Source organism: Myxine glutinosa, chromosome 2 (assembly GCF_964187855.1).
Source record: "Myxine glutinosa chromosome 2, kmMyxGlut1.1, whole genome shotgun sequence".
NCBI classification, from domain to species: Eukaryota; Metazoa; Chordata; class Myxini; order Myxiniformes; family Myxinidae; genus Myxine; species Myxine glutinosa.
The window spans coordinates 182,408,209-182,435,854 of record NC_136262.1 but is presented as its reverse complement, the minus strand read 5'-3'; the positions used below and the strand labels follow the sequence as shown (position 1 = coordinate 182,435,854).

The 27,646-nt window shown below is 41.7% G+C and overlaps 1 protein-coding gene across 5 annotated transcripts in view; it reads right to left on the bottom strand.

Annotated features, from left to right (window-relative positions):
- DYSF (dysferlin) overlaps positions 1-27,646 on the bottom strand; it is a 221,820-nt gene that overhangs the window by 112,370 nt on the left and 81,804 nt on the right. For all 5 annotated transcript variants that reach the window (XM_078772024.1, XM_078772026.1, XM_078772022.1 and 2 more), the window contains exons 12-19: positions 17,243-17,366; positions 16,686-16,789; positions 16,523-16,591; positions 8,553-8,596; positions 7,246-7,328; positions 6,129-6,241; positions 2,038-2,151; positions 1,694-1,871 (exon numbers count right to left, since the gene is read on the bottom strand). In XM_078772024.1, coding sequence (XP_078628150.1) covers positions 1,694-1,871; positions 2,038-2,151; positions 6,129-6,241; positions 7,246-7,328; positions 8,553-8,596; positions 16,523-16,591; positions 16,686-16,789; positions 17,243-17,366 — 829 coding nt within the window. The remainder of the gene's footprint in view (positions 1-1,693; positions 1,872-2,037; positions 2,152-6,128; positions 6,242-7,245; positions 7,329-8,552; positions 8,597-16,522; positions 16,592-16,685; positions 16,790-17,242; positions 17,367-27,646) is intronic.

The window sequence follows — 27,646 nt, the reverse complement described above, 5'->3', positions numbered from 1 at the left end:
TGAATGTAAAGATTAAGATATTAAAGGCTCTTGTTAAAGTTTCACAAGTCAGTTGTTTTTGTTTCATATCAATTTATAGACTTGTTGATCAAAATAAAATCATTTTCCTAACTCAGTAACTCTTACGATTCAGTCTTGTTCGCACGGTTTATGGTGCTGTGCATAGCACGAGGTTGTGGAACGAAATTCACCTTCAATAAGTGATATTTTCAGGTTTCAAAACAAAAACCGCTGTTGGTTGGAAATGGTAATAGTTACTCGCTGGTACAGTCAAATTGAAGTGGATTGAATGTTCATTTGCAACCAAAAGTTATTCATTTGGTGCAATGATGAGGTGAAGTGGACAGGTTGGTGGAAAACAAACTTTCACACGAACTTCAAAGCAAAAAACAATCCTTCGAAGAAGGTCGAGTGGAGAGATATGAAACAAATCAAGCAAAATGGTGCAATTTATTGTTAAATTAATCTTCCCGAAACAAAGCAGTTGGTTCACAAGGCGCATCAACACTACCGACTGATCCGTACACTATTCGACTTCAGGCGGTTCTGGCAGTGACAGTTGAGAACAAACACTGGACAGGTCCACAAGTCTGTTTTGGAAGGCTGTCACTCAGGGTTGGGATTTGGCCATAGTACCTGCACAAAAATAGACACCTCTTTGAAAGGCATGGTGGGATCTTTAACGTCTAACAGCGAATGATAACAGATCGGTCATGTTGACATTCCTCAAAAAGACCTGCATTAATACATCTTTCATACAAAGACACCAAGATAAAGGTTTAAGAGCAGGGATAGGAATCAAACTCAAACGGAAATCATTACCAATTAGCTATAATAATAATAATAATAATAGAGTCTTATATAGCCCCATCAAGCAGAGTAAACCTCATGGCGCTTTACATTATCATGCGAACGCACACACACCACACCACACCACACCACACCACACCACACCACACACACACACACACACACACACACACACACACACACCTTTACTCTTGCCCTATTCCTCTCCCTCCCCATTCAAAACCCACAGATGTGTACTCCCCCTCCTCCTCCCCTCCCTCCCCCGCACATGTACACAGACATACTCTCGATCTCTGTCCCACCTCAAACCAAAGGGAAAACAGGACTTAGACTTTGAAAGACTTGGTAGCAACCAGTAAAATGTACCAGTAATGTGAAAACAAGAAGATGTCATGCAGAGCACGATACTTGCAAAATCCACCCCTCCCGCCAAAATGGTTGCCTTGGACACATCAAATTGTCAATTTCATCAAGATTAAAATTGATGATCTTAATCAAAGCTCAGGTCAATCGGATTAAAAGACGATTTTTCAGATGAAAATTGATATTTGATGTTCGACCTTGAGTTGACCTTTGGCCTTTTGACCTCAAAAATAGTCAGTTTCCCAATTCAGCGAGGCACTCTGCAATTGCTGTTTAATTTATAAGTCAATTGGATGAAAAATGGCGATTTAAGAATTTGACATCCAGATGACATTTGACCTCAAATCAATAGGCTTCGCAATTGTGATAACCCCTAAAACTTGAAGTTTCATGACGATCGGTTTAGAATTGTGACCTGTAGGCGAGTGACAAAACAAGACAAACAGAATAACAAACTCAACGAACCAATATACTTGAAAATTCTTCGATTTTGCAAGTAATAAAAACAGATCAGACATACCATCAAAGATGGCACGAGTGTACTGCGTGGTGGAGGCCAATGGCTGGCACGTGACGTCATACTTGTTGCCGTAATTTCCAATGCTGACTTCAAACTGGATTGGATCATCCACGTCAGTCAGCATTGTGGCAGTGTAGAAGGATGCAAAGAGATGGAAACGATGGCGTCGAAGGTAACGCTGCATTGGTCGTGCAAAATGGAGAAGAATTTCCAGGTTTTTCTCTGATAAACCAACACTTCAAACAAATCATACAAATGATGCAACAAAAATAAGCAGAACGTGTAGCGGAATCAGATTTTGCACGCTAGACAATGAGAAAGCCATGGGGTTCACGACTGAGCACCTCCAAGCGGAGCAGGCTATCGTTGTCAATTGTCTCCACTTTTTGTTCGATGCTGTCCTCCAGCTTGGTGCAAAGTTCAACAAGTACCCGACCTCGATACGAGACGCCCTCACCCTGACAAAATCATCCACAATCAGAAAAAACAAAAAGTACAGAATAATTAATATAATATTAATGCCCAAAAATACATTTAAAATATAAAATACAAATTAAAATATTATATACGAGTGCATGGCTATCATGGGACTTGTCAGCAGATTGGTCGGCAGACTCTCCCATCGTTACCGGCCTGGCAGCTGAGCGGCACTTCACATTAAGAACGATATTTCTCAATGTCTATATACTTTTCCAACACCTTCAAACCCCTGATGAAACTTTTTCTGCATCTTCCCCTCTGCTCCCAACTCTTGTATCTTCCTCCTAACAGCAACTCCTCAATTTACATCGCTCACTCGGCCAACATGGACCAGCTTTCAACCACTCATCGAAACTTAGTTTCTGGGCCGAAATGGTGAACCAGCTTTCATTTCCAGTCACGAGCAGAATGTTGAAAATGATATGGAGCAGGAAGTCATTACCCTCGGCTGCATGTCATTGAAGTAAACATGATACATGCATGCGTGTGTTTTTGTGTTCCTCCATAAGTAAACAGGGATCCCAACGGGAATAAAGTTTCCGATATCCCAAGGTCGAGATCATCTCCTGAATGGCATGGTGTCCCATGCAAAGCTGCGCTGCGATCTCCCTAACCCTCACCCTCCGGCCCTCAATGATGAGCGCATCAATTTTCTGCTTAGTGTGTTCAGTCATGGTGCTTCTCAGCCGACCACATCGTGGCTGATCAGCGATGCCTGTGTTTCCATCTATGAAGTGTTTCACTGACCTGACTGCTCGCACCATGCAGGCAGGCATCTCCGTACACCTGACTCAATCGGCCGTAGATATCTGCAGCCCATTTGTTTTCCTTCACGAGGAATGAAACTGCTGCACGTCGGCAAAATAATGTCGCCGACAGCAAATTTTTAACAATGGATCATGGAAACACCAGTGTTATGCATGTGCTGAGGGGATATATTGGAGATGTCGCTAATTAGTTTTCTACTATATTCGGCACAAATGTGTGGAATCCACTGATGCTCATGACCTTGGCAAATTATATATACATTTATGTAGGTCTGATAATCATATAAAACAACCGGCTGAGTCAATCTCCACCAGATTTTGCATACGTGCTGTGGGTAACCAGGTTCAGGTCAAGGGCACAAAAACAAAAAATCAAAACATCCCCCAAATACCTGCTCCCCAAAGGACAGGATAAAAACTGGTGGCAAATCCGGGGTAGTTTACCATTCATCATGGAGACTGGTTAATTCTACATTTGTGAAACTAGAAGGAACTTGAAACAAACGCTGTTTGAACATTATAGAGCAATTTGGCTTGGCAAGGTGAGTCGGGCAGCCATAGCGTGTCAGTGCCAGCAATCCGTCGACAAATTTGACTGATGGGACCTGTGTCCAAGACATCAAGCAAATGGCAGATTGATACTAAAGGCTTATTTCTCTAAAACCTAGTGGTGCCTTGTTAAGTCTCTCTCTGGAGTTTCCCCAACCCCAATCTTTTCCCTCTCTTCAAATGGCATCACAGCCGAATCTGCTCGTGAGAAGACCGAATGCCTCAATTCTGTTTGCTTCAAAACATTGTGTCCCCAACTCATCATCTGTTCCCACCATATCCAGTCACACCCAACCACTCCTGGACTGTCTTTCTCAGCTGAGAAGGTGGATAAAGTTTCTAGCAACCCTCGATTCTGAATCTGCCACTGGACCAGACGGCATCAGTTCATGTCCTAAAAATATGCTCTGTTGCTCTTGTACATCCTTTCTGCTCTGCTAACCCGAAACTTGGCCCTATGTCATCTTCCATCTGCTTGGAAGTCAGCCAACATCATAACATTACATAAAAAGATGCAAAAGCTGATAATCGTAACTATTAGTGGGGGGGCCTATGTACTCAATTTCAAGTTCATGTGCAGTTCATATTAATTTTGGGCAACCACTATAAATGTATTCTACTGGGTCCTACTAATCGGAAAAATGATGTCGCCATTTTTTCTGTTGACCTTTAGTGACCTTGACTCAAGGTCAAAGTTCAAACGTCATTACAGTGACAATACTTCATTCAAAGTATATCGACCTTGGTACCAAAATGTGGCAAATTTCACAAGGAACATTGATTATGACATTTGTTTCGTCATTTGCCCTCAGATGTTTGCAATATGCAAATTAATAAGCAAATAAACTAATTAGAGAAAAAATATGCATAATTAACATATAGTCTTCACCATAAACGTAAATCCCATCACTTCGCATTATTATTGAATGCCGATCATTAGTTATCATCTCAAATGTGTTCTGCTGGATCCTAAACTGGAAAAATATGTTGCTTATTGTTTTCTGTTGACATGTTCTTGATATTAACTGACCTTTGACATGTACTTGACTTTACTAACCTTGACCCAAGGTGAAATGTCAAATGTCATTTTAACCATGTGATGCGATCAAGCAAAATAAGCCGGATGTCTAGAATATTGATTTTTGGATTCAAGTTCCCAATGCTTTTCTTTTTACTGTTCATTCATCATGCTCATTTGCTCATGTTGGTTGAGTTTTTAGCCATTGTTCGTATTTTTAACATTTAATTTGTTGCCTAAAAACACAAAATTGATTCTGGCAGATGTCCAAATCACTTTGCTTGTTCGTGTCACATATATTCTGCTTGCTCTTTTCAGGAAAGGACTCCAATCCTGTTAAGATAAAGAATTAATGCTTTTGTAAGATACAATGACCTGTAGATATGTAGTATCTACATGTAGGTCTACAGTCAACCTCATTCATACCTTGATTTTTATTAGTGCCCATTGGTAAGTCAAATTATTTAATACTTTCAAATGATAACTTGGATCGAATGTACTATGGAAATGATATTTTAATTCATCAATTTGAAAATAATATTTCATTTAGCGACAGATATCATGTCTCAATTAACTCTGCTATTTCATCTTTTGACTCATTAACAAAACGTTTCATCATTCATACACATTTAATAATTATTTTGACTAGTCTCAGTTATGTGAGTAACACATTGATTTGCCCTTGCCCCAATCATGGTTTCCAATATTTGTCTGTTACAGAAACGTGAATCATCTGCTCATCAGCTTGAAGATGGAATTTGATGTCAACAATAACCATTAGATGCACATAGGAACACAATCAGGGTAATGCAGAATTGCGGCCAAAATATGCTCTTTGACCTTGGTTCATGGTCACAAGAGTCACAAGAATATTGACAACATCAGTCAGCTAATAGGACCCAGGATACATTTGTGATTAATTACGAACAATTAACATTTTCTGGAGACGGGATGTACTAGCCATTATATGTATAACCGGGATATATGTTTAACAGGGTATGCTAATTATGCATATTTTTGTCTCTAATTAGCTCATTTGCATATTGCAAAAAACAAAAGGTCAAATGACGAAACAAATGTCATAAATGTTCCTTGTGAAATTTACCACAGTTTGGTACTCAGGTTGATATACTTTGGATGAAGTATGGTCACTGTAATGACGTTTGAACTTTGACCTTGAGTCAAGGTCAATAAAGGTCAACAGATCATTTTTTCGATTAGTAGGACCCAGTAGAATACATTTATATTGGTTGCCCAAAATTAACATGAACTGCACATGAACTTGAAATAGAGTACATAGGCCCCCCCCCAACCCCCCCACTATATATCTATTAGTATACAGTACTTCCAATAATCAGGAAAGCAATACTACTTAAAGTATACTACATTCATACTTAAAGCAATACCATACTCATATATGGTTTCATTTTTGATAACCATTATGGTTTGAATTATTTTCTCGGTTATTGCTATAATCCAAGGAAATGCAGTCTTTTAACTTTTCCACGTTTTTATAAACTCAAATGGCATTATATTCAACATTTAACATCAATTCTCAATTCCTAAAGAAAAATAATAATAATAATAATAATAATAATAATAATGCATGTTGGGCGAGCACCTTCCCCATGTTAAGTTCATCATAGGGATCAGGAAATCCAGTGAACTCTCGTGGGCTACCATACAGGTTGATAAAGCAGGGTCCAAAGGTGGGCAGGAACCCAGCAACGCTCTCTGTACACCACAGAGGAGAGGGGGGAGTTGGAGATGGTGTGGACTGCATAGCTCGGCATAAACAATACAAGTAGAAAATGCTTTTGCTTCAACGTTCGGTCTGCATTTGAAGCCACAACCTTTGCGATGTCAGTCCTACACCACCATCATGCTCTGGGCTTGTTAATATTGCTGTTATAAATTTCCAGCTTGTAATCAGTGAAATTTAGGAAAATAAAAATGAAAATGTACATGAGGATGAGACGATGACAAGAGTCCTTCCCGTTTGTGGCCCATATACCGACATAACATGCACCATTTGCCTCTACCACCACCCATGCCATAACTATCCATCCCTCCCATCTTTCCAGTCTGAACACCTACTTGCTGATCTCTTCCGATACTATTATTCCTACGCCATTACTCCTTCCATCCCCACCCGCGGACAGCTTGTATCCTCCTACCAACCTCCTCGCCCTGTCTCCCTTCAGAGGCAGACCCACTAAAGTTTGCCTTGCAACTCTGTGCATGCGCAATCAGGACAAGACGTAAAATTTGCCAAATGCAGAGCCAAATACTGCTAATCTGTCGGTTTGTGTTCTGATTCGTGCTCAAATTCTAGCATTCAATTGAGAATAAGTTGTTTCTCGATCATAAACTGGCGTTTGTGAACAGACAAAGTGAAGTAATTGCTTAAGCCCGGGTTTCACTTTGCATATATGGTGTAGTACATAAAGCACATGACACATGACTGATGAACTCATGTTGCATACCTCACCTGCACATTTCTTCATTGCTCAGCAAGTGGGGAAAGTTGTGTTTTGCAGCATCAGTCGAGTCTCAGGTTTTTTAAAAATTGAAATTCCATTAAAACTGTTGCCCGTACCTTTTTAATTGGCCAAAGAGCATTATTCAAACTTTCATCACGTTAATGGACCATCAGAACTGTACGATAAATATGGCAAATATCAATTTACTCTTGGTCAGCAATGCAAGTGCTCCCAAAACCACCAAACCCATTTTACCTTGAACTCCACCACCAGAACAGGATATTTTGGACATGCAGAGAAAGGCTGTGCCCACAACATCATCGTGACTCATTTGGTCCCTGTCAAGAAAAGGTCACAGAGCACTGTCAATGCAAACACTCAAAAAACACAGCAATCACAAAGGACAAAAGTTGTCGGCCTTGCACACAAGTGTTGGACACGTTTCATTTTTGAAAAGTCGAACACCTGCACATTATTATTCCGAACATGCAAATACATGTGGGCACACAAAAACTGGGATGAGGAAGCTGAAAAAAAAGGTCAAACAACTATCCAGAGGTCAAACCATTAATAAAATTTCCCTCAAATGCAATCCTCTTAAGTTCATACAAAAGTTCAACTTAAGTCGTACTTAAAGCTTTTAGAGTAGTGAAGAGCTTACCTGGTTAAGTATCCGCTTATGACAAACTTGTGAAATAACACGACATTGACACCAATCAGACTCACACTGCCAGTTTTAAGAGGGAGAGAATGTTTGAGGTTATTCCGTCCTCTACTGCACCGAGCTAGGACCATCGTGTCCATCATTTCCCCACATTATGGATGAGGGAAAGGGGAAAAAAAAAATCGTTGAGTTCTTTTTAGTTAGGGTCTGGCCAATTTCTGCTCCCATCTCACTTGGATCCGACACCCCCGCTAGCTCATCCACTTCTCATTCATAACTCCACTTTTCACCAGCTCACGACTCATTCCGACACATATTCCAGCCATCAGACTCCTTGCTTCACCCAGACCGACCAGACCGACTTGGTGTACTGTAGACCCAGGACCCAACAGACGTTGTTGAACCAGGACCAGACCGCCTAATTGTTCGCTAATCACCACCTTACATGCGTCTGGAGAGGGGAAGGGCTAGGCGGAGGTCCGAGGTCATGCTCCACCTTTTAGGCGTGGCGGCCGGGGAGGGGGTGGGGGGTGGTATCACATGTCAATAAAATATGCCACAGAACTTAGAGAAGTGGCGGAATTAACCAAATTGCAAAGTCGGGTTCTTTGTCCATAAAGATAAAGTAGATAGATATTGTGCACCCTATAAAAGTGAATAGTTGTAGATGTCGAGAAGAGATCAAAACAGACACACAATAAAATATTAGACGTACCGTTTGATAGACAAGATGAACACCTTATGCACCCAAAGAAAAGCAACACCTTATGCATCCGAAGACAAAAAAGTACATCCTTTAGATTTTAGAAGGAAGGATGAGATCAAAACTTGGTGCATCCAAAAAAGATAACTCAAAAATGGATGAAAACAAACAGGCAAAAATATATTCCAGGCTCACCTGTCATACATAGTGATACGAAGGCGCTCACACATGGATGGAAACTGAAATACAAAGTAAATGAGAGTAAATTATAAAACACAACCATGCAAACAAAACATCAAGAAAACATGACAATAAAATAAAATAGGCAAATTATATGACAACGATTGCTGGATGAAAAATAAATGTTTTCATAAGCTGTAATTTGATCGTTCGCAAAAGGCTCATCGGCCCTGGTCTCAATGTGATAGAAAATCTCGATAAAGCCCCCTCACAAACTCCAAGTCCTCACCCTCCCCACCCTAAAGACTGATTTATGCTCCTGCGAGTCTGCGGACATGCACGGGTGTCGTCCGCAGACGCCCGCGTGGGTGTTTGCATACAACGTCAACGCGTGCACTATGGGGCAGTGTCGCATTTGCAAAAACTAAAGAATGTACAGAAACGCAAATCCGTTTCCACCTCCGTTGAAAGTGTAAACATTCCGTTTGAATGTTTTAGTTCTTCGTTTTAGTTCCGTTTTTGGCCTGGGCCCAACCCCCAATGCTACCGGATATACTTCCCTGCTCAACCAACCAGCGTTTGTTTGACGCACATGACCACAGCTACGCGCGACGCGTTGAGATTTTGGAGGTGTGCACGTCTACCCCTCTGCGAGTTTCGGTTCCCCATAAACCCATTCTCTGCGTAGCTACGCAGAGACGTTTACGTGCATCTTCGCAGAAGCATAACTCCCACTTGAGGCATCAATCCCTCCCATGCATCAACCTCCCCTCCCTACACCGTCTCATCGTTGGTCTTTCCCTCCCTCCTAACTCTGTTCTCTCTTCTTCATCCTCAAAAGCAAACAGACATTCCCACATCGATCATTACATATTTCTTTATCTCATCGAAAAAGCGGAATAGTTAACACTTTCTCCTCCCCCATTGTGCTATCACAGACTCGAAACAGTTCCTACAAGCCATGGACCATCCCGGTTGCCCGTCCAACTCACAATCCCATGAAATATATGGAATTACAACTCAAGTGACCATGTCTGAAACACTGAAACCAATTATTTTCTTCCTGATGCATATATACACACACATCGTTAAAGGTAAATAATGACGGATGTTTCCTTTGAATTTCACAATGTCGGGAGATTCCCAGAAGTCCGTCGACAAAGACCTTTATAATGACATGGGTTTTTGGTCCCTGGTCAGGTCGTTGATGCGTAAATGGTCGGAAATAATAGCGAGGACCTGCGGAACCTCCACTGTAAAATCCTTGCTTGAACGAATGCCACAGTTATTTGGTGGTGTATAGACAACAGAATGCTGCTTCAAAAAATGAAGCCTATACTTTTGCTATACTTGAGGCACTTTGATCTTCACAAGGTTCATAAGGTACGGCAGATTGAACCTTTCGATACATGACACGATCCTTTTAACAATCACTTTGGTCATTTTACACTGAAGGGTAAACTTGTAGGAAGGGCATGGCGATTGTGAAGATACCAGCCTCAAAGACGTCTTTAACTTTGCATAGCAGTAAGCACCAACATGGCAGCTATATGATTTTTCAGTTTGGTAATGTGGGTGGAGTCGGGCCAGCTGTCCAAAGAAAGGGTGGAATGGAATGTTAGAGACTGGCGGATGAACAAGCGTATTACATAGATGAGCAAATTAAAGTATAAATAAAGGAGGAAGAAGAGATAGTAAAATGTTTCTACGTAATAGTAAAAACGAGAACACTCTTCGGCGTCATAACATCGACTGATATGCCTCCACCCACATTATTACATCATTATAATATTTGTACCAAGTTTGATTTAAATCCATTCAGCTGTTCTCAAGTTATCACATTTTTACCTGAAATGACCTGACCTGCGACCTCGACCCCAAAATGTAATCAGTTCATGCTTACATTATGCATATCTGTACCAAGTTTTAATTTAAATCCCTTCAGCTGTTCACAAGTTATCACATTTGTACCTGAAATGACCTGACCTGCGACCTCGACCCCAAAATGTAATCAGTTCATGCTTACATTATGCATATCTGTACCAAGTTTTAATTTAAATCCCTTCAGCTGTTCTCAAGTTATCACATTTTTACCTGAAATGACCTGACCTGCGACCTCAACCCCAAAATGTAATCAGTTCATGCTTACATTATGCATATCTGTACCAAGTTTTAATTTAAATCCCTTCAGCTGTTCACAAGTTATCACATTTGTACCTGACGACCTCTGACCTTTTGCCTTTGACCACGGGACCACAAAATTTAATGTTAATCTTTACATAATCATACATATCTGTACCGAGTTTTAATTAGATCCCATTCGCCGTTCTCAAGTTATCACATTTTTACCTGAAATGACCTGACCTGCGACCTCGACCCCAAAATGTAATCAGTTCATGCTTACATTATGCATATCTGTACCAAGTTTTAATTTAAATCCCTTCAGCTGTTCACAAGTTATCACATTTGTACCCGACGACCTCTGACCTTTTGCCTTTGACCACGGGACCACAAAATTTAATGTTGATCTTTACATAATCATACATATCTGTACCGAGTTTTAATTAGATCCCATTCGCCGTTCTCAAGTTAAAGACCTATTACAGACTTTGACCTTTGACCTCTTCACCCTAAAATCTCATCAGTTAATCTTTTCATCATTATACATACCTGTACTAAGTTTGACTTGGATCACTTGAGCCGTTCTCACATTACACACCTAGTACCTTTAACATCTCGACCCCAAATTCCTTTAACATCTCGACCCCAAATTCTAATCAGTCATCTTTACATCATTCTACATAATTGTACCACATTTGGTCTGAATCCCATCACTGGTTCATCAGTTATCGCGGTAAAAGGATTTTTACCTGACATGACCTCTGACCTTTGGCCTCATGACCAAAAAACATAATCAGTTCATCTTTACCTCATTATACATACCTGCACCAAGTTTGACTAAGATCCCTTCAGCCACTCTCAAGTTATCACAGGGAACAAAAACCTATCACAAACGGACGGACGAACAACCTGAACAGACGAACATAATGCCTTCGTTGACGAAGGCATAAAAACAAGACCGATAGTCTAACAACAGCGTAACCGGGCTTGTTTGATACTTTAGTTGAAAAGGACAGTATGACCTGGGTGGGGATATCTGTTAGCAGTTACCAAATAATGTTTGACTTTTAAGCAAGTATTTAAAAAATTTGACTTCGGGCATGGAGATCTTTCCGGTTCGTGAATGACTTGGGTAAAAAATAAAAACAGAATACATAAAACTATGAACCAATAAATTCCACATTCCTGTGCCACCTTCAGTCGCACGTCAGGCATTGATAGCAGGTTCATGATGTACAACAATTAATTGCGTAATAAAAAATAATTAAATAATAATTATTCAATAATTAAATTCTGAATAGATTGGCTGATAACATACGACCCCCATTTCATCCGAACCTAACTTTTTGAAAATCAATCGAAAAATGAAATAATTAATCGATTAATTGATTAATCAATAAATCAGAAATACCCTTTACAGCCAAATCATTTGGTTACTGTCATGTCCAAATATCAGCTTCCTCACAAACCATGCCGAAGATATTGTGCAGAAGAGAAAGAAAAATAAATCGATAACAAATCAATAATAATTAAATAAGTAATTAATTGATTAATTAATAAATAAATAATTTTTTTTGCCAAAGCGCATGCTCACTGTTGCGCCCAAATTTCAGCTCACAAAAGCTCGAAGGATGGCCGATATATCACCCGGACAAACAAGAAAAAGAAGAAGAAAAAAAAAAGAAATATGTCATGCATAGCACGATACTTGCGAAATCCCTACAATAAGTTGTTGACCTATGATCTCAAAAATCATTGGTGGTTGAATTCAGTGTCCAGATATGCAAATCCTCGTAAAATTTCAAGTCAATCAGGTGAAAATTGAGGATTTTAGAAATTCGACAAAGTTGGTGACCTTTGGCCTATGTTGACCGATTGACCGTTTGACCCCAAAACAATAGGCTTCTTGCTTATGACCAACAGCACCGTTTGGTGAAGTTTCGTAAAGATCAGTTGAAAATTGTGACCTGTAGGCGACTGACAGACAAACAGACAGACAGAATAACGCACAAGACCAACCAATGTACTTGAGAAATCTTCGATTTTCACAAGTTACAAACAAGAAAACAAACGGAATGAAAACTGTGCGGTCTTTTGGTGCGCATCATTGCCGGGATCCAAAAGCCTTCGGCATCCGGCAATTTCAGCATGCAGTGCCCATCATGCAATTTCATCATGCATCATGCAGTAGCATGGAGCGGAGTACAATTACAAAAGAGTAAACTAGAGAACAAAGAACTGAAGAAGCCAACATTGATGGAATCCTCTTCTTGTGTATGACAAATACGCAGCTCACAGGACCAAAGTCTAAATTTGACAGCCAAGTCACGGCAGCAAATGCTAGCATATCAAAAATCTTTAATTTTTAACAGCAAAACAAATCCGGATCTGGATCTGAGAATTAAAAAAAAAAATTTTAAACGATTCTTCATCATTGAGATAAAGGGCCAGAAACGATATATAGCACGTTGTTTCAAAAAGGTGTGGACCGATTTATGACAAAACAAGGTGGACGAGTTGGTTAGGTGACAATAACAAGCAATTGACCTGGCCTATCAGTGGGATACAAAACGTAAACTGTTCAGCCTGGCAGAGGTTTGTGCTCTTCCAAGTGCTGTTCTCATTAGCAATGTTGTCGTCTGTCCAAAGATTGCGCCACTTGTCCTTTGTGTCAAACCCCGCATCACTCAAAACATTTGCAGAGCACAAGTATTGCGTGACTTGTCACATATTTTGAAGATTCTGCAGGTCTTCATGGATTGGAAGGTCTGGGTTGTATTTGATGCGATCAAATTCAGCATCCTTGCCTTCTGGCACACATCAGGGGGAGGATGTTTGAGAGGATTGGGAGCTACTGCTCAGGTGTTTATTTCAGTGGACAGCTGATTATCCGCATCAGTATTTTCAGGACAGTGCACAAGTGTTTTGTATGGCTGCTCAAGGGCGACTGCAGGATATTTGGTGAGCGGTTCATTCTTGACTGGTTTGCCACAGAAGGGAACCTGGAGTTTACTGTTAGTCAGTCGGTTCTGAGATGGAAAGCAGTAACTGTGGTCTTAGTTGGGTTTGGGCTGAGGCTCCAGGAGATGAAGTACTGCTCGCTCCATTACCTCTGTGTCCTGGGACAGGTTACTGTTGAGATATTCAAGGATGTTTTATTGGCCAGCAAGGGCAAGAACATTTGTGTAGGCAAGCTTTCTAGAGGTAGTACAAGGCATGTCACTCCCATGCATGTTGGAGGATTGGAGCAAAAACAGACCCTTAGGGAAGACCACCATTCCTTATGGAGCTGGTATGGAGCTGGTTTGTTCTCAGAGTGAATCTCTACATCTTTGATTGCCAAGCAGAGAAGAAAAGACATGCATTGTAACTTGGCACAAGTATGGCAGCTTTCAGCAGAAAACCAAATCGCCATACTGTCATACAATGATGAAAGGTGAATTCGTGCAACACCTGTCTTGAGTGCGCATTGATGGAAAAAAAAAAGAAAAAGATAAACTTATAAATAAAAATCATTGCGTGTGTGTGTGTGTGTGTAACACCAATCACACCCGAACTGAACTATTGGGCCAATTGCCACCAAACTCATCACCAAATTGGACCTCCTGTTGAACATAGGCTACCTGAATTTTTTTTTTTGTGAACATGTTTAATGATGATGTTGGGAACTTAAATTCAAAATTATATTGTGACAGTTTGTGGGTGTGGCCTCAACATCACCCGTTTCCATCCCCTATCAACGGAAACCCAACCCAGAGTCCCCCACCCTTACACCTTGCACCTCTAAGCCCAAAGCTGCGAGACTTGGGTGAGAACCACACTGTTGCATTGAGATCCCTTCTTTCTAAGTTGAGCTCCTTGCTCTGCTTCATTCCCATCACAGAGAAGCCTTCAACCTCTCCCAGCCACCAGACGGTAACGTGGGATTAAAGCTTGTGGACGTTGAATGGAGGAGTCTCCTTTGGCATTCTCTGGAGGCAATGTTATTCAAAAACTATCTGCGATCAGCGCGCTCCCCCCCCCCCCCCCCCCCACTCCCAACACCACGCATCTCTGTATGCGTTGGAAGTGGCGTGATACCCTTTTTGGATCATTTTGTAAAACCGATCAGAGTGTGCCGGACGTCCTTGTGGGTGCAGCACTCAAGGTGGCGTCCTCTGACGCGTTGGTGGTCGTGGGTCGCCGTTTCTTCCCCAGTTCGGAAGTGTAGGACTTGTGTGAAAATTCCGTTGCTTAGCTGAGATTTGTATTTTGAAGGGGCTTGTTACAAAGAAAATATGTTTTTTTTGTAAATGACTTCATCGTCGAGTTGACTTTTTCCAACGTTTAAAAGGTACTTCGACAACTGTGTCCAGATGCTGTTGAAGTGATGCAGGATGTTAGTTGTATTCCAGTGGAATACATTATCCCCAAGATGTTTGTATTCGGGTGGAAAGGGCTCTGTGGCTGGAGTTTGAACCCTGCTTGCCACCTCCTCAGGATTGTGGAGTACAACGGTTGTTGTCCTGGTCAAACCACACCTCCCACCCCAACTCCGGTGGCTCTCCAGCACCACCCCCAGCCCGCAGGTTCTCCTAACCTGCCCCGTAGGCTCTCCTGCCCCACCAGCACGGCAGCTCTTCTTCTGCATCCCCTCCCCAATTCCCCCAGCCCGTCGGCTCTCCTGTGTCCCCTTCCCACCCCACCCACCACCCCTCCCATCCTGCAAGTAAAGTCCGGTACCCTCGAGTACAGAAAAAGGAACAAGCAAGAATTGATGCTTATAAGAAATAATAAATGAAATTGGAGTACAAATAACATTAAAGTGGATAACCACTTTTACCCCTTGCACACAAAAACAAAATCAAAACAAGAGCAACATGAACGGTACTCGGAAGAGCGCACACCTCCGCCAGACTGAACAGTTTACATTCTGTAGCCCACCGATTGGTCAGATCTGGATCCGGACCTGAAACAAAATCGAATTGGCTTGTTCTTGTCATTTACACAACTCATCCAACAAGTTTTGTGATAAGTTGTCCACAACTTTTTAAAATATCATGCTATATATCGTTTTGATCCGATCGCAATGGTGAACTAGAAAGAGCAATCTGAGATGGCAGACCCACGCGAGGACACGTTTTCAGTATTTTTAAGGCTTTTGTGATAAAACAAATATGGCGGCCGAACCACGTGACCGATGACTTTTTCTCCACCAATTTATCCCTAGATGACACTCAATAAATTTCATCTTGAGCGGATGAAGTTTTGTACTTGTCGAATTATGACGTCATAATGGAGGCACCGATGACCTCATTAACATATTTTATTCCCCATGGAGAGTTCTTTACAATGAGCCATGTCACAATGTTTTCGACACAGCGCTTTCGGAGATAGAGGTGCAAAGATTTTTGGTTTTCCCAAGATGGTGGCTATACCACGTGACCTATGACGTCATAATTATCATTCAAAAATTATACAGGAGGTGCACCTATGGTGAAAATTTCCTGTCAATCAGCCCAACGGTTACAGAGAAAATTATATTTATTCTGTGCAGACGTACACAAACAAACAAACGGACTCAAATGCAATACCCTCTCCTCAGGCAAGGGTAATAATCACTTAAAAATATATAAAATCATCGTATCCGGATCTTCACCAAAATCAAATGGATTTTTCCGTGTCACACACCCAACCTCTCCACCAAATTTTAGCCGAATCCGTTTTACAACTTTGAGGTATCCTGTTCACAACGAAACAGGCAGACAAACGTGAAACCATAACCCTTATCCACCTTCGGTGGTGAAGGTAACTAGAACGGCAGGAAATAAAAAAAATGCCTGACTATCTTCTTGTATTCCCTGATGGATCAAGCATATTCTTACCTGGATAGGAAGACTCAAGGCTTCATTCCACTCTGGACAAGCATTTTTCTGCACAATCTTCGTTCGGAGCTGCATTGACACAGAAATAAAACCAAGTTTTCCATGTTTCCAGGCAAAGCGACTTAATATTACAAAACTACTAATAGCAGGTCAGATGAATCACCTTTTTGCCAGCAAAATGGATGACTACGTATGGATCAACAAGGTTCTTCTTATTGCTGTCAAAGCCAAAGACTCGCTTCATGGTGTTGAAGACTGCATCGTCCACTGAATGAAAAACGAGAGAAAGACAAAATAACCTTCTTATTCAAAGTCTCTCGACAAATTCAATCAGCACCCACAATTTAACATTTACTTGGACAGCCAGGACAAGCTACAAGCATAAAGTTCGTCTTTATGCTTGTAGACCTTGCCAGTGGCACTAGGTGGCATAGTGTTCTAGTTCTAGTGCAACATAGGTGGCATAGTGTAGTTGTGGTCAACAAGGTTATGCAAGCACCTCAAATCGGACTGGTATTGACCGAGTTATTCAAAATATTAACTTATATAAAATGGGTCGTTTAGGCTATGCCAGTACTATGCTATGCCAGTACAGAACACTATGCCAGTGGCACTAGAACACTATGCCACCCAATGTCTTGTTGACCACAACCCAATGTTAATAGGAAAAGCACACCCACAGCAAAAGCAATCTGTAAAGTATGTACTGAGACTACGTACTCTGAGGGATGTCCTCGGCACGATACACACGCAACGTGAGAAAGGCCCCACGTAGCGAGACTCCGGCCGGCCGGAGGAGGTTCTTCTCAACATCGTCCTTGTCTGACCCTTCAGACTTGTCATCCTTCCCAACAAAATTCACAATTCATTTTACACAGAACGCTCCATTACAGAGAAGCATTTGGTTGAGAAATATATATTACTGCAAAGAGGGTTGGGGAAGTGGGGAGGGTGGGCTGCTCGAGCCAAAATTAGATTTAATTTACCAAAGTGATTCTTTGGGTCGAAGATTCAGGAAATGCACGATTACTTCTCCCAACATGGGAGCGAGCTGAGAAACTTAACCTTTACCTGGGCAAGGCCGGTCAATTAATATGCACCTTTAACTTGAAACTTAGATATAGATCCAAAAGCAAACCAGAATGCTCTTTTTTTTTTTTCCTTCAGTTTTAGATTCCTAATAAGACAAGCATTCAATTAACCTTAACATGAACAATGATTAGGGTCTCGGTATGCTTGTTGTACAAACTCGGTATGCTTCTTCATTCTTTCAGAGTTTCATCCAGAAGTTTATGACATCATACAATTGATATGACCAAAACTTAGCATCAAGTAGTCATCAAGTGCACCTCCAAATAAATCCATGAGAAAGCAATTGCCATGTATGGAGAAAGTGACCCTCCTATTTGACAGTCGCCAAAAGGGAGAGTCAACCGATGGTGGACACAAACATTCAAGATAATCCAAAATCACAATCAAATGGTCAATGCAGATCTTGACGTCTTCAGAGTTTTCAATTACATTATTTGGAAGGCATGCACATATACAGCATGTCAGGCAACCTCTATGTCCAGATCACATCCAAATTACTGATTGGCCTTGTGTACAGAGCACCAGGCAACACGGTCGAGCAGGACAGCTACTTTGAGGGAGCTGTTGAGCCACATTGCCAATGTCCGTCACTTGCCGCTGAACGGGACTTCAATGCCCCCCGACATCAGTTGGGATCAGGTCACGATGGACTTCTCCCAGAATGCTTTCTCCAATCCATTGTTAAATCTGGCAATTGAGGAGCTGCTCCACTAGTATGTTATGGAGCCAACTAGATATTCTGCTGGGAACATGCAATCTCTCCTCGACTTCGTTTTTACCAAAGACAACTGTGATGTGGATATGTTCTAATGTCTGCCTCCATTGGGGAATAGTGACCATGCTTTATCATGGATACAGGTCATGGATGGTGTAGCTCCCAGACCCCAATCCAGTTGCTGCAGGAACATCTGGAGGGCAGACTGCATTGCCATGCGCAGGGTTGCAGCAGGGAGTGTATGGGACTTCAGCAAACGAGACAATAGAGGTGTTGTGGGCACAGGTAAATGAGCGCATCTATCACGTGAACGCAACATATTCCCCATTGCAGCATGATTATACAGTCTTCAAGGCTGCACAACAGGCTTTCAAGGAAAGCCTTCGGGAGGCACAGAAACAACATGAGACCCACCTCGTGGAACAGGCTATAAAGGCCCCAAAGAAACTATGCCCACTTCCGTGGAAAACATACCAACTATACAAGTACAGAATGACAGAGGAACCTCACTCCTGACAGACATGAAGGCCCAATGCCTTGCAAATCATTACTCCAGTGTTTACACAGGAACAACCAGGTGCCATTCCTGGTCTGCTTATCTGCCAGAGGAAGGCAAATGTTGATCACACTCTGCATAAGGTCCTCATCATGGAACTTGGAGTCACAAAACAGTTACATGCCCTTAATCCCAACAAATCCCCTGGGCCTGATGGTCTGCAACCCAAAGTTCGAAAGGAAATGGCAGCTGAGTTAGCATCGCCACTGTGTTGGCTGTTCAACTTCCAGCTTGCCACTGCGAGTTTCGAGGGAGTGGAAGGAGGCGCATCTATCACCAATTTTCAAAAAGGGGGATAAACAAGATCCAGCTAATTACCAACCTGTCAGCCTTACTTCAGTGGTGTGCAAGGTTTTTGAGCACTTGTTAAAGCAAGAACTCATGGAACACCTGGGAGAGCAGGGCCGACTTTCCCAGGAGCAACACAGCTTCCGGCAACATCGCTCATGCCTTACCAACCTGCTATCGGCACATGATAGCTGGACCATTGCAGTAAACAAACATAAATCTGTTGGTCATTTATGTTGACTTCAGCAAGGCTTTCGACACCATCCCACATCGACGTCTTAGGGATGCGGCCTCCACTTTTGACTTGGCTTACTAACTTCCTGAATGGACACTGACGAGTGTCGGTAAATGGTTCGCTTTAGCTCTGGGCCGAAGTTCATAGCAGAGTGCCTCAGGACTCGGTGTTTGGAGATCATATATATATATATATATATATATATATATATATATATATATATATATATATATATATATATACTATATACAGACTTGGCATTTAATATGGATTTTTTTTTTTCTTGACGGGTTTACTTTCTTAACTCAGTATATCAATCTGGTGAGTTTCTTTTACACTTTGGTGATTTATTTGTTAAAAGAACCATGTCACTGATTGTCTGTCGCAGCAAGAAGTCAACAACAGGATTATATCACAGGTGGCATGGCAAAATGTACGGACAGGTGCATTTGATGATTGGCTTCACAGTCGGGTATACAAGGGTTGTTGCGTTCTGTATTAGTGGAAAACAACTGCTGCACGTCTCCAAAGGTTATTGCCGCTTCCTCTGGAGATGGTCCGTCAACTTGACAATGCTGTTTGTCATGGAGTGGTGGCTTTACGAAATTACAGCATGCTAGCTCGGCAGTATGGCATCACTCAAGGTCAGGTGTCAAAGATCCTGAAACGAAATGCTCAAAGGGGTGTCCCTACTCCAATACCGAGGCCAGGACGTCCCCACAGAACCACAAGGAGGGATGATCGCCAGCTGCACCGGTTAGTCCGCAATGGCCGTACCAAGTCAGCTAATCGGCTTAGGTCTGAGGGGCAGCAACTGACAAATGTGCCTGTATCCAGAAGGCTGGTCAACCAACGACTGGTTCAAGCAGGCTATTGTGCCAGGGGTCCCCTGAGAAAGCCACGCCTGACCAGACAACACCGCCAGCGCCGATTGCAGTGGGCCAGAGAGCACCGTCAATGGCAGCCAGGACACTGGAATCACGTGATCTTCAGTGACGAGTCTAGATTTCTGGTCTATCGACAAGATGGCCGCGTCCGAGTGTGCAGACAAGTGCATGAAGCTTACAACAAAGATTGTATAGTGCCAAGAGTCCAAGCTGGAGGTGGTGGGGTGACCGTTTGGGCTGCTTTTCATGCAGGGGGCAAAACTGACCTGGTTGTTCTGAATGGAAACCTGAACCAGTTCAAGTACAGGGCCATTCTGGAAGAAACATTGCTTCCATTTGCTCGTGCAGCCTTTCGAGGAAACGTTGTCTTCCAAGATGACAATGCACGGCCTCATCGTGCTCGCATGATCCAACACTTTCTTGCTGACCGTAGTGTGGAGCATATGGAGTGGCCTGCCATGTCCCCAGATATGAATCCGATAGAGAACTTGTGGGCAGAATTAACGCGTAAAATCGACAACTTGGACCAGCAGCCTGCCTCTGTGCGTGAATTGCAGCAGGCTATTGTCACTGCATGGCAAGCGATTCCTGTCCAAGCCTTGGCAAATCTCGTGAACAGCATGCCTCAATGTGTACGTGCTCTCCTGAATACTCGTGGGGGTTACATGAAGTACTGAACTGTAATTTTACTATCCGTGATCCCAGTCGGAATTTAACTTTTGTATTTGTTAAAAAAAAAATTTGGCTAATGTGCAAAATTAAGAGATACTTCTGGAAAAAGTACAGAAGTTTAACACAGTACTGTCCGTGAATTGAGTTCGATATCAGTTTACATCACTTTCAAGGATCAATTTATTTGTTTCGAAATGTCAAATGTGGTTTTTGTTTCTTTTAAAGGTCACATTAACAAAATCTAGAATAATTTCAACGTAATTCCAATGAACTTTTGGTTCTAAGACATCTTGAAAAGTAAGTTCACCCCCACAAAAAAAATATTCCATATTAAATGCCAAGTCTGTATATACAGTTTTGACTTTTTCAAACCATGTAAAGGTTTCAAAACCCATGTAAAGTTTTGACTTTTTCAACATATTTCAACATACAGCTATTTGATCTTCATTTCAACAATATTGATAGATAAAGGTGATATAATATAACAAATATCATGAAACATTTACATTTTGTTTGTTGTGTTGGGCTAGCGGCCCTGGTGTTGGGCTAGCAGCTAGGGTGCCGGCTTAGGATCCTAGGATCCTGGGTTCGAATCCCGGTCGATCGCTGAATTAACGCCAGGGGGGTTGACTCAGCCTGTCATCCTTCCGAGGTCGGCAAATTGAGAACCAGTTCACTGGTAATTCCCTGCTTGTCGTAAAAGGCGACAAAGGGTTGGCGGCAGGAAGGGCATCCGGCCATAAAACATTGCTTCAAAAAGGGGACCCAAAAAACCAACAACAACCATGGTTCCCGAAAAAGGCCAACCCCCGCTTTGCGGGGAAAAATGGCCTCTAAAGGTGGTTTTAAAAAATATATATATATATAGTCCATTGTTTAATTTAAATAAACATAAATGCAAATTTCACATGTGGAAAAAGTAAGTACACCCTTGGCTCTAATAGGTGGTATTGCCCTCTTTGGCAGAAACAACCTCAAGTAGGCGTTTCTTATAACTGTCTACCAGTCTCTCACATCGACTGGGAGAAATTTTTGCCCACTCCTCCTTGCAGAATTCTTTCAGCTGTGCGATGTTTGAGGGGTTTCTTGCATGCACAGCTCGTTTCAAATCCCCCCACAACATCTCGCTGGGATTTGGATCCAGGCTTTGACTTGGCCATTCCAGAACCCTCCATTTCTTTCTTTTCAGCCATTCCTTGGTGGATTTACTGGTATGTTTAGGGTCATTGTCATGTTGCATGGTCCACCTTTGGTTGAGCTTCAACTTTCCAACAGATGGCCTCACATTATCCTCAAGCACCCTCTGGTACAATGAAGAATTCATAGTGGATTCTATGATGGTGAGCTGCCCAGGCCCTCATGCAGCAAAGCTGCCCCAAATCATAATATTTCCACCACCATGCTTTACAGTTGGCATCAGGTTCTTGTGGTCAAATGCTGTCTTTGGTTTTTGCCAAACATGTCTTCTGGTACTGTGGCCAAATAGCTCTACCTTTGACTCATCTGTCCAGAGCACATTGTTCCAGAAGTGCTGGTCTTTGCTTAGGTGTTTATTGGCAAATTTTAGTCTTGCCCTGATGTTCTTTCGAGAAAGCAAAGGTTTCCTCCTGGCACACCTCCCATGTAGATCAAATTTGTGCACCCTCTTTCTTATGGTAGACTCATGCACTTTGACATCAACAGTGGCAAGAGCTACCTGCAGGTCCCGTGATGACATTCTGGGGTTCTTCGAGACTTCTTTCAGCATCTTGCGGTCTGCTCTCGGGCTGAACTTGCTGGGGCGGCCCGGCCTGAACAAGTTGGCAGTTGTTTGGAATCTTCTCCACTTGTAGACAATCTTCCGGACAGTCGAATGATTGATTTCAAATTGTTTGGAGATTTTTTCAAATCGCTTCCCAGACTCGTAGGCATCTATAACCTTCTTTCTGAAGGCCTCAGAGAGCTCTTTTGATCTAGGCATGGTGACGCCACACACTTCAACAACAAAGAGCAACCCAAACTAAACGTCTGAGGTTTAAATAAGACAGGTTCCTCCAAGATCCTCTCTAACAATGTTCTAATCATTTGCACATGAGCTGGTGCACCTGATTCTAATTTTAGGTATTTGAAGAAGTGATAAATGTAGGGGTGTACTTACTTTTTCCACATGCAAAATTTGCATTTATGTTTATTTAAATTATACAATGGACTACAAAATGTAAATGTTTCATGATATTTGTTATATGATATCACCTTTATCTATCAATATTGTTTAAATGAAGATCAAATAGCTGTGTGTTGAAATATGTTGAAAAAGTCAAAACTTTACATGGGGTGTACTTACTTTTTCACATGACTGCATATACATATATACACATACATACATACATACATACATATATATTTATTTATTTATTTATGTACATACATACATACATACATATACATATACATACATACACATACACATACGTATATATACATATATACATACATATGGGTGGTCCACAATTTTTTTTTTTTTTGAAATGTCATGTTCTCACCCTCCAGAACTGTTCCAATACCTAAAAAAAACTGCTGGTGAAATAAAAATGAAATTGAATATTTATGGGTAGCTCATGGTCATCAAAGTTTCCCCATATGGTCTAACACTAACATCTTACAATACCATGGACACTGAAACAGTTTCTGATTGTCGCATACTTTTACAGGAATTTTAAGTTGAGTTATGAATACCCTGCATGCCTTGTTGATGTTTTATGAAGGAAAATATGTTTTGAGGGGTCTATGCAGTATGCAGTGTACCCTGCAGAGGTAAGGTTTCAAATTTATCTTCAAACAATTCCAGGCTCGCTGGGAATTTATGGATCAGGATAACTTTGATAATGCAACCACAGATGAATTGGTGAGTGAATCCCTTTCAGACATCACGGATGATGTTCTGCTTTTCGTTTGGAGTCATTGTTTTTGGAGTTTTCGTTTGGAGTTTTCGTTTGGAGATGCACTTTTCATTGTGAGGCAGTTGCAGGAGAAGTACATGGATAAGAGGAAGAAGTTATTTTTTGGGTTTGTTGATCTGGAGAAAGCATTCGATAGGGTTCCACACAAAGTATTGACATGGGCATTGAGGAAGTTATGAGTGGAGCAATGGTTGATCAGAGTAGTGATGGCAATGTACAAAAGAGCGCGCACAGCTGTAAGGACGAAGGACGGGAACAGTGGTGAGTTTGAGGTGAAGGTGGGAGTGCATCAGGGGTCGGTACTAAGTCCACTACTATTTGTAGCTGTGATGGAGGTGCTGGCTCAGAACGTAAAGGAGGGTTTACCGTGGGAGTTGTTGTATGCAGATGATCTGGTGTTGATTGCGGAAAGTATGGATGGACTGAAGGAAAAGATGAACAAGTGGAAGGAATGTATGGAGACAAAAGGTCTGAAGGTGAATATCAGAAAAACGAAGGTGAATATCAGAAAGACGAAGGTGATGGCAAGTGGTAAAGCATGTGGTGAGGTGGAAAGAACTGGGAAGTGGCCGTGTGCTGTGTGCTGGAAGGGTGTCGGAGTGAACTCCATTCAATGTACAATGTGCGCTGAGTGGGTTCATCAAAAATGTAGTGGTCTGAGAGGGTCATTTACCAGTGTGGCAGCTACATTCAAATGTAAGGTGTGCACAGAGGGAGCTGCAGATGGAGGAAATGTTGAGTTGGATCTGGGAGACGGCGTGAAGCTGGAAGGTGTGAAAACATTTTGCTACCTCGGAGACATGCTGAATGGAGAAGGTGGATCAGACTCGGCAACGGTTGCTCGAGTGAGATGTGCATGGAAGAAGTTTCGGGAACTGAGTGGCGTGCTGATGAGGAGGAGAGTGTCGCTGAAGCTGAAGGGAAAGGTGTATGCTGCATGTGTGAGAAGTGTTATGATTTATGGGATCGAGACATGGGTAATGAACGTAGAGCAGCAACGAAGGCTGGAAAGGGTGGAAATGCGAATGGTTCGATGGATGTGCGGAGTATCGTTGAGAGTGAGGAAGACAAATGATGAATTGCGAAAGATGATGGGAATATTGCCTGTGATTGATGCTGTGAAGAGGAACAGGTTGAGATGGTTTGGTCATGTGTTGAGGAAGGATGAAAGTGACTGGTTGAGAAGAGTGATGGAAATGAATGTAGAAGGAAGTAGAAGACGGGGAAGACCGAGAAAGACTTGGCTAAAGATGGTGGAAGAAGAAATGCGGGCAAGGGGGTTAACAAGGAGAGATGCAGAAAATATGGCAAAATGGAGAAGATTGTCATGGGGACCGCAAGGCTAACCCCCACTCTAGCAGGGAAAATGGCCTTAAAATGCATGTTGTTGTTGTTGTTGTTTGGAGTCAGCTTGCTGAAATCCAGCGAAGAGATGATTATTGGGAATTATTGGAACTGGGTGGAGTTCCTGCAAAAGGAGTCCGGTTCATGGCCTCAGGACCCATGCACCATGCCCGTTGGATGTCAAAGGTCATCTATAGCCTGAAGGTTTGGAAGTTCAGAATTCAGTTCAAACTCACCAGCAAAGAGCAGAAAGGACTGAGAGACATTGCCATCTTCACCATCCGTATTTACACCAGAGCATGGATGACAGCTCCTCTTGCGGCTTCTGCCCCAAACAGTGATTTGCTTCTTCGAAAATCTCTGGTGCAGTACAAAGATGTAAACCAAGCAATTTCGAAGGCAGCAACCATGAGACTAGCAGGCCATCTGTGGTACTTATCAGAGGACCTGATTGGTCTTGCATTTTTTGACAAGAATGTGCCTGCAGCAGTGAAACAACAAATGATCCTCGCACTGGAGAATGAAGGACAAGAAGATCCTCCGAAGCACATCCAAGTTGATCTGGGAAATATTCAGGAAAGTGGTTTGGAAGACTGTTACACAGAAATCCCACATGCTTTTTGAAAAGATGGACCTTCCTGACAGTTTTCTGGAAGCAGACCCAGAGACTTGGGAAGACCGAGACGATTTTAAAGCAGCGTGTGAGACTGTGAAGGCCATGAAAGTGGTAAATGACCATGCGGAACGAGGAGTTGCACGAATTCAGGAGTTCAGTGGACTGCTGACACATGATGATCAACTTCAGTTCCTGCTGCAGGGTGTGCAGGAACACAAGAAAACATTCCCTGACAGCAACAAGAAGACCCCAACTGGAAAAGACTGAATAACCAGCTGGTAGATGTGTTTAGAATTTGTATGTACTGTATGTGTAATTTGTGTATTGTGTTATATACCAATTTCACCTGTATAGTGTATAGACTATATATACTGAAATTTCAAGTTAGTTGAGATCCCTAAATCTAAATCTAAATATTAAAATAGATTCCGAAAACTTCACAGTGTTTTTATGACCAAAGGAACAATTATGGATGGACCAAAGGAACATTCAAAAGTTGTTACAATTTATTTCTCATATTATTCTGGACCACCCAAATATACATACATATATACATACACAAGCTTGGCTCAGCTCACTGCGCTCGCCTCACCAAGCGTCGTTACTGAGGAACAGGCTTATTTTAGCTGAGAATAATGACTGTACCTGAGTTGCTGTGTTGTCATGATTTACACCAATCATAATACAAAATTATTTTGCACAAATGTATTTGTTGCGTTTGTGATATTACATTTTTATTGGCAATTTAGGTTGAAAGTTTTTTTTCAAGAAAGAACCCCTCAGCACATACATAGGGGAGGGGTAGGTGCAGACTGGAAGTTTGGGACGATTACACACCACCACGTAATTCAAAACACCTCACCACCAAGTAATTCAAAACACCTCACAACCAAGTAATTCAAAACACCTCACCACCAAGTAATTCAAAACACCTCACCACCAAGTAATTCAAAACACCTCACCACCAAGTAATTTAAAACACCTCACAGCCATAAAACACGTAATAAAAACACCTCACCACCACGAAATTGAAAACATCACAGCCATAAAACACGGAATAAAAACACCTCACAGCCATAAAACACGTAATAAAAACACCTCACCACCACGAAATTAAAAACACCTCACAGCCATAAAACACATAATAAAAACACCTCACAGCCATAAAACACGTAATAAAAACACCTCACAGCCATAAAACACGTAATAAAAACACCTCACAGCCATAAAACACGAAATAAAAACCTCAGCCATAAAACACAAAATAAAAACACCGCACAGCCATAAAACACGAAATAAAAACACCTCACAACCATAAAACACGTAATAAAAACACCTCAGCCATAAAACACGAAATAAAAACCTCACAGCCATAAAACACGTAATAAAAACACCTCACAGCCATAAAACACGTAATAAAAATACCTCACAGCCATAAAACACGTAATAAAAACACCTCACCACCACGAAATTGAAAACACATCACAGCCATAAAACACGTAATAAAAACACCTCACAGCCATAAAACACGTAATAAAAACACCTCACAGCCATAAAACACGTAATAAAAACACCTCGCAGCCATAAAACACGTAATAAAAACACCTCACAGCCATAAAACACGTAATAAAAACACCTCAGCCATAAAACACGAAATAAAAACACCTCAGCCATAAAACACGTAATAAAAACACCTCACAGCCATAAAACACGAAATAAAAACACCTCACAGACATAAAACACGTAATAAAAACACCTCAGCCATAAAACACGAAATAAA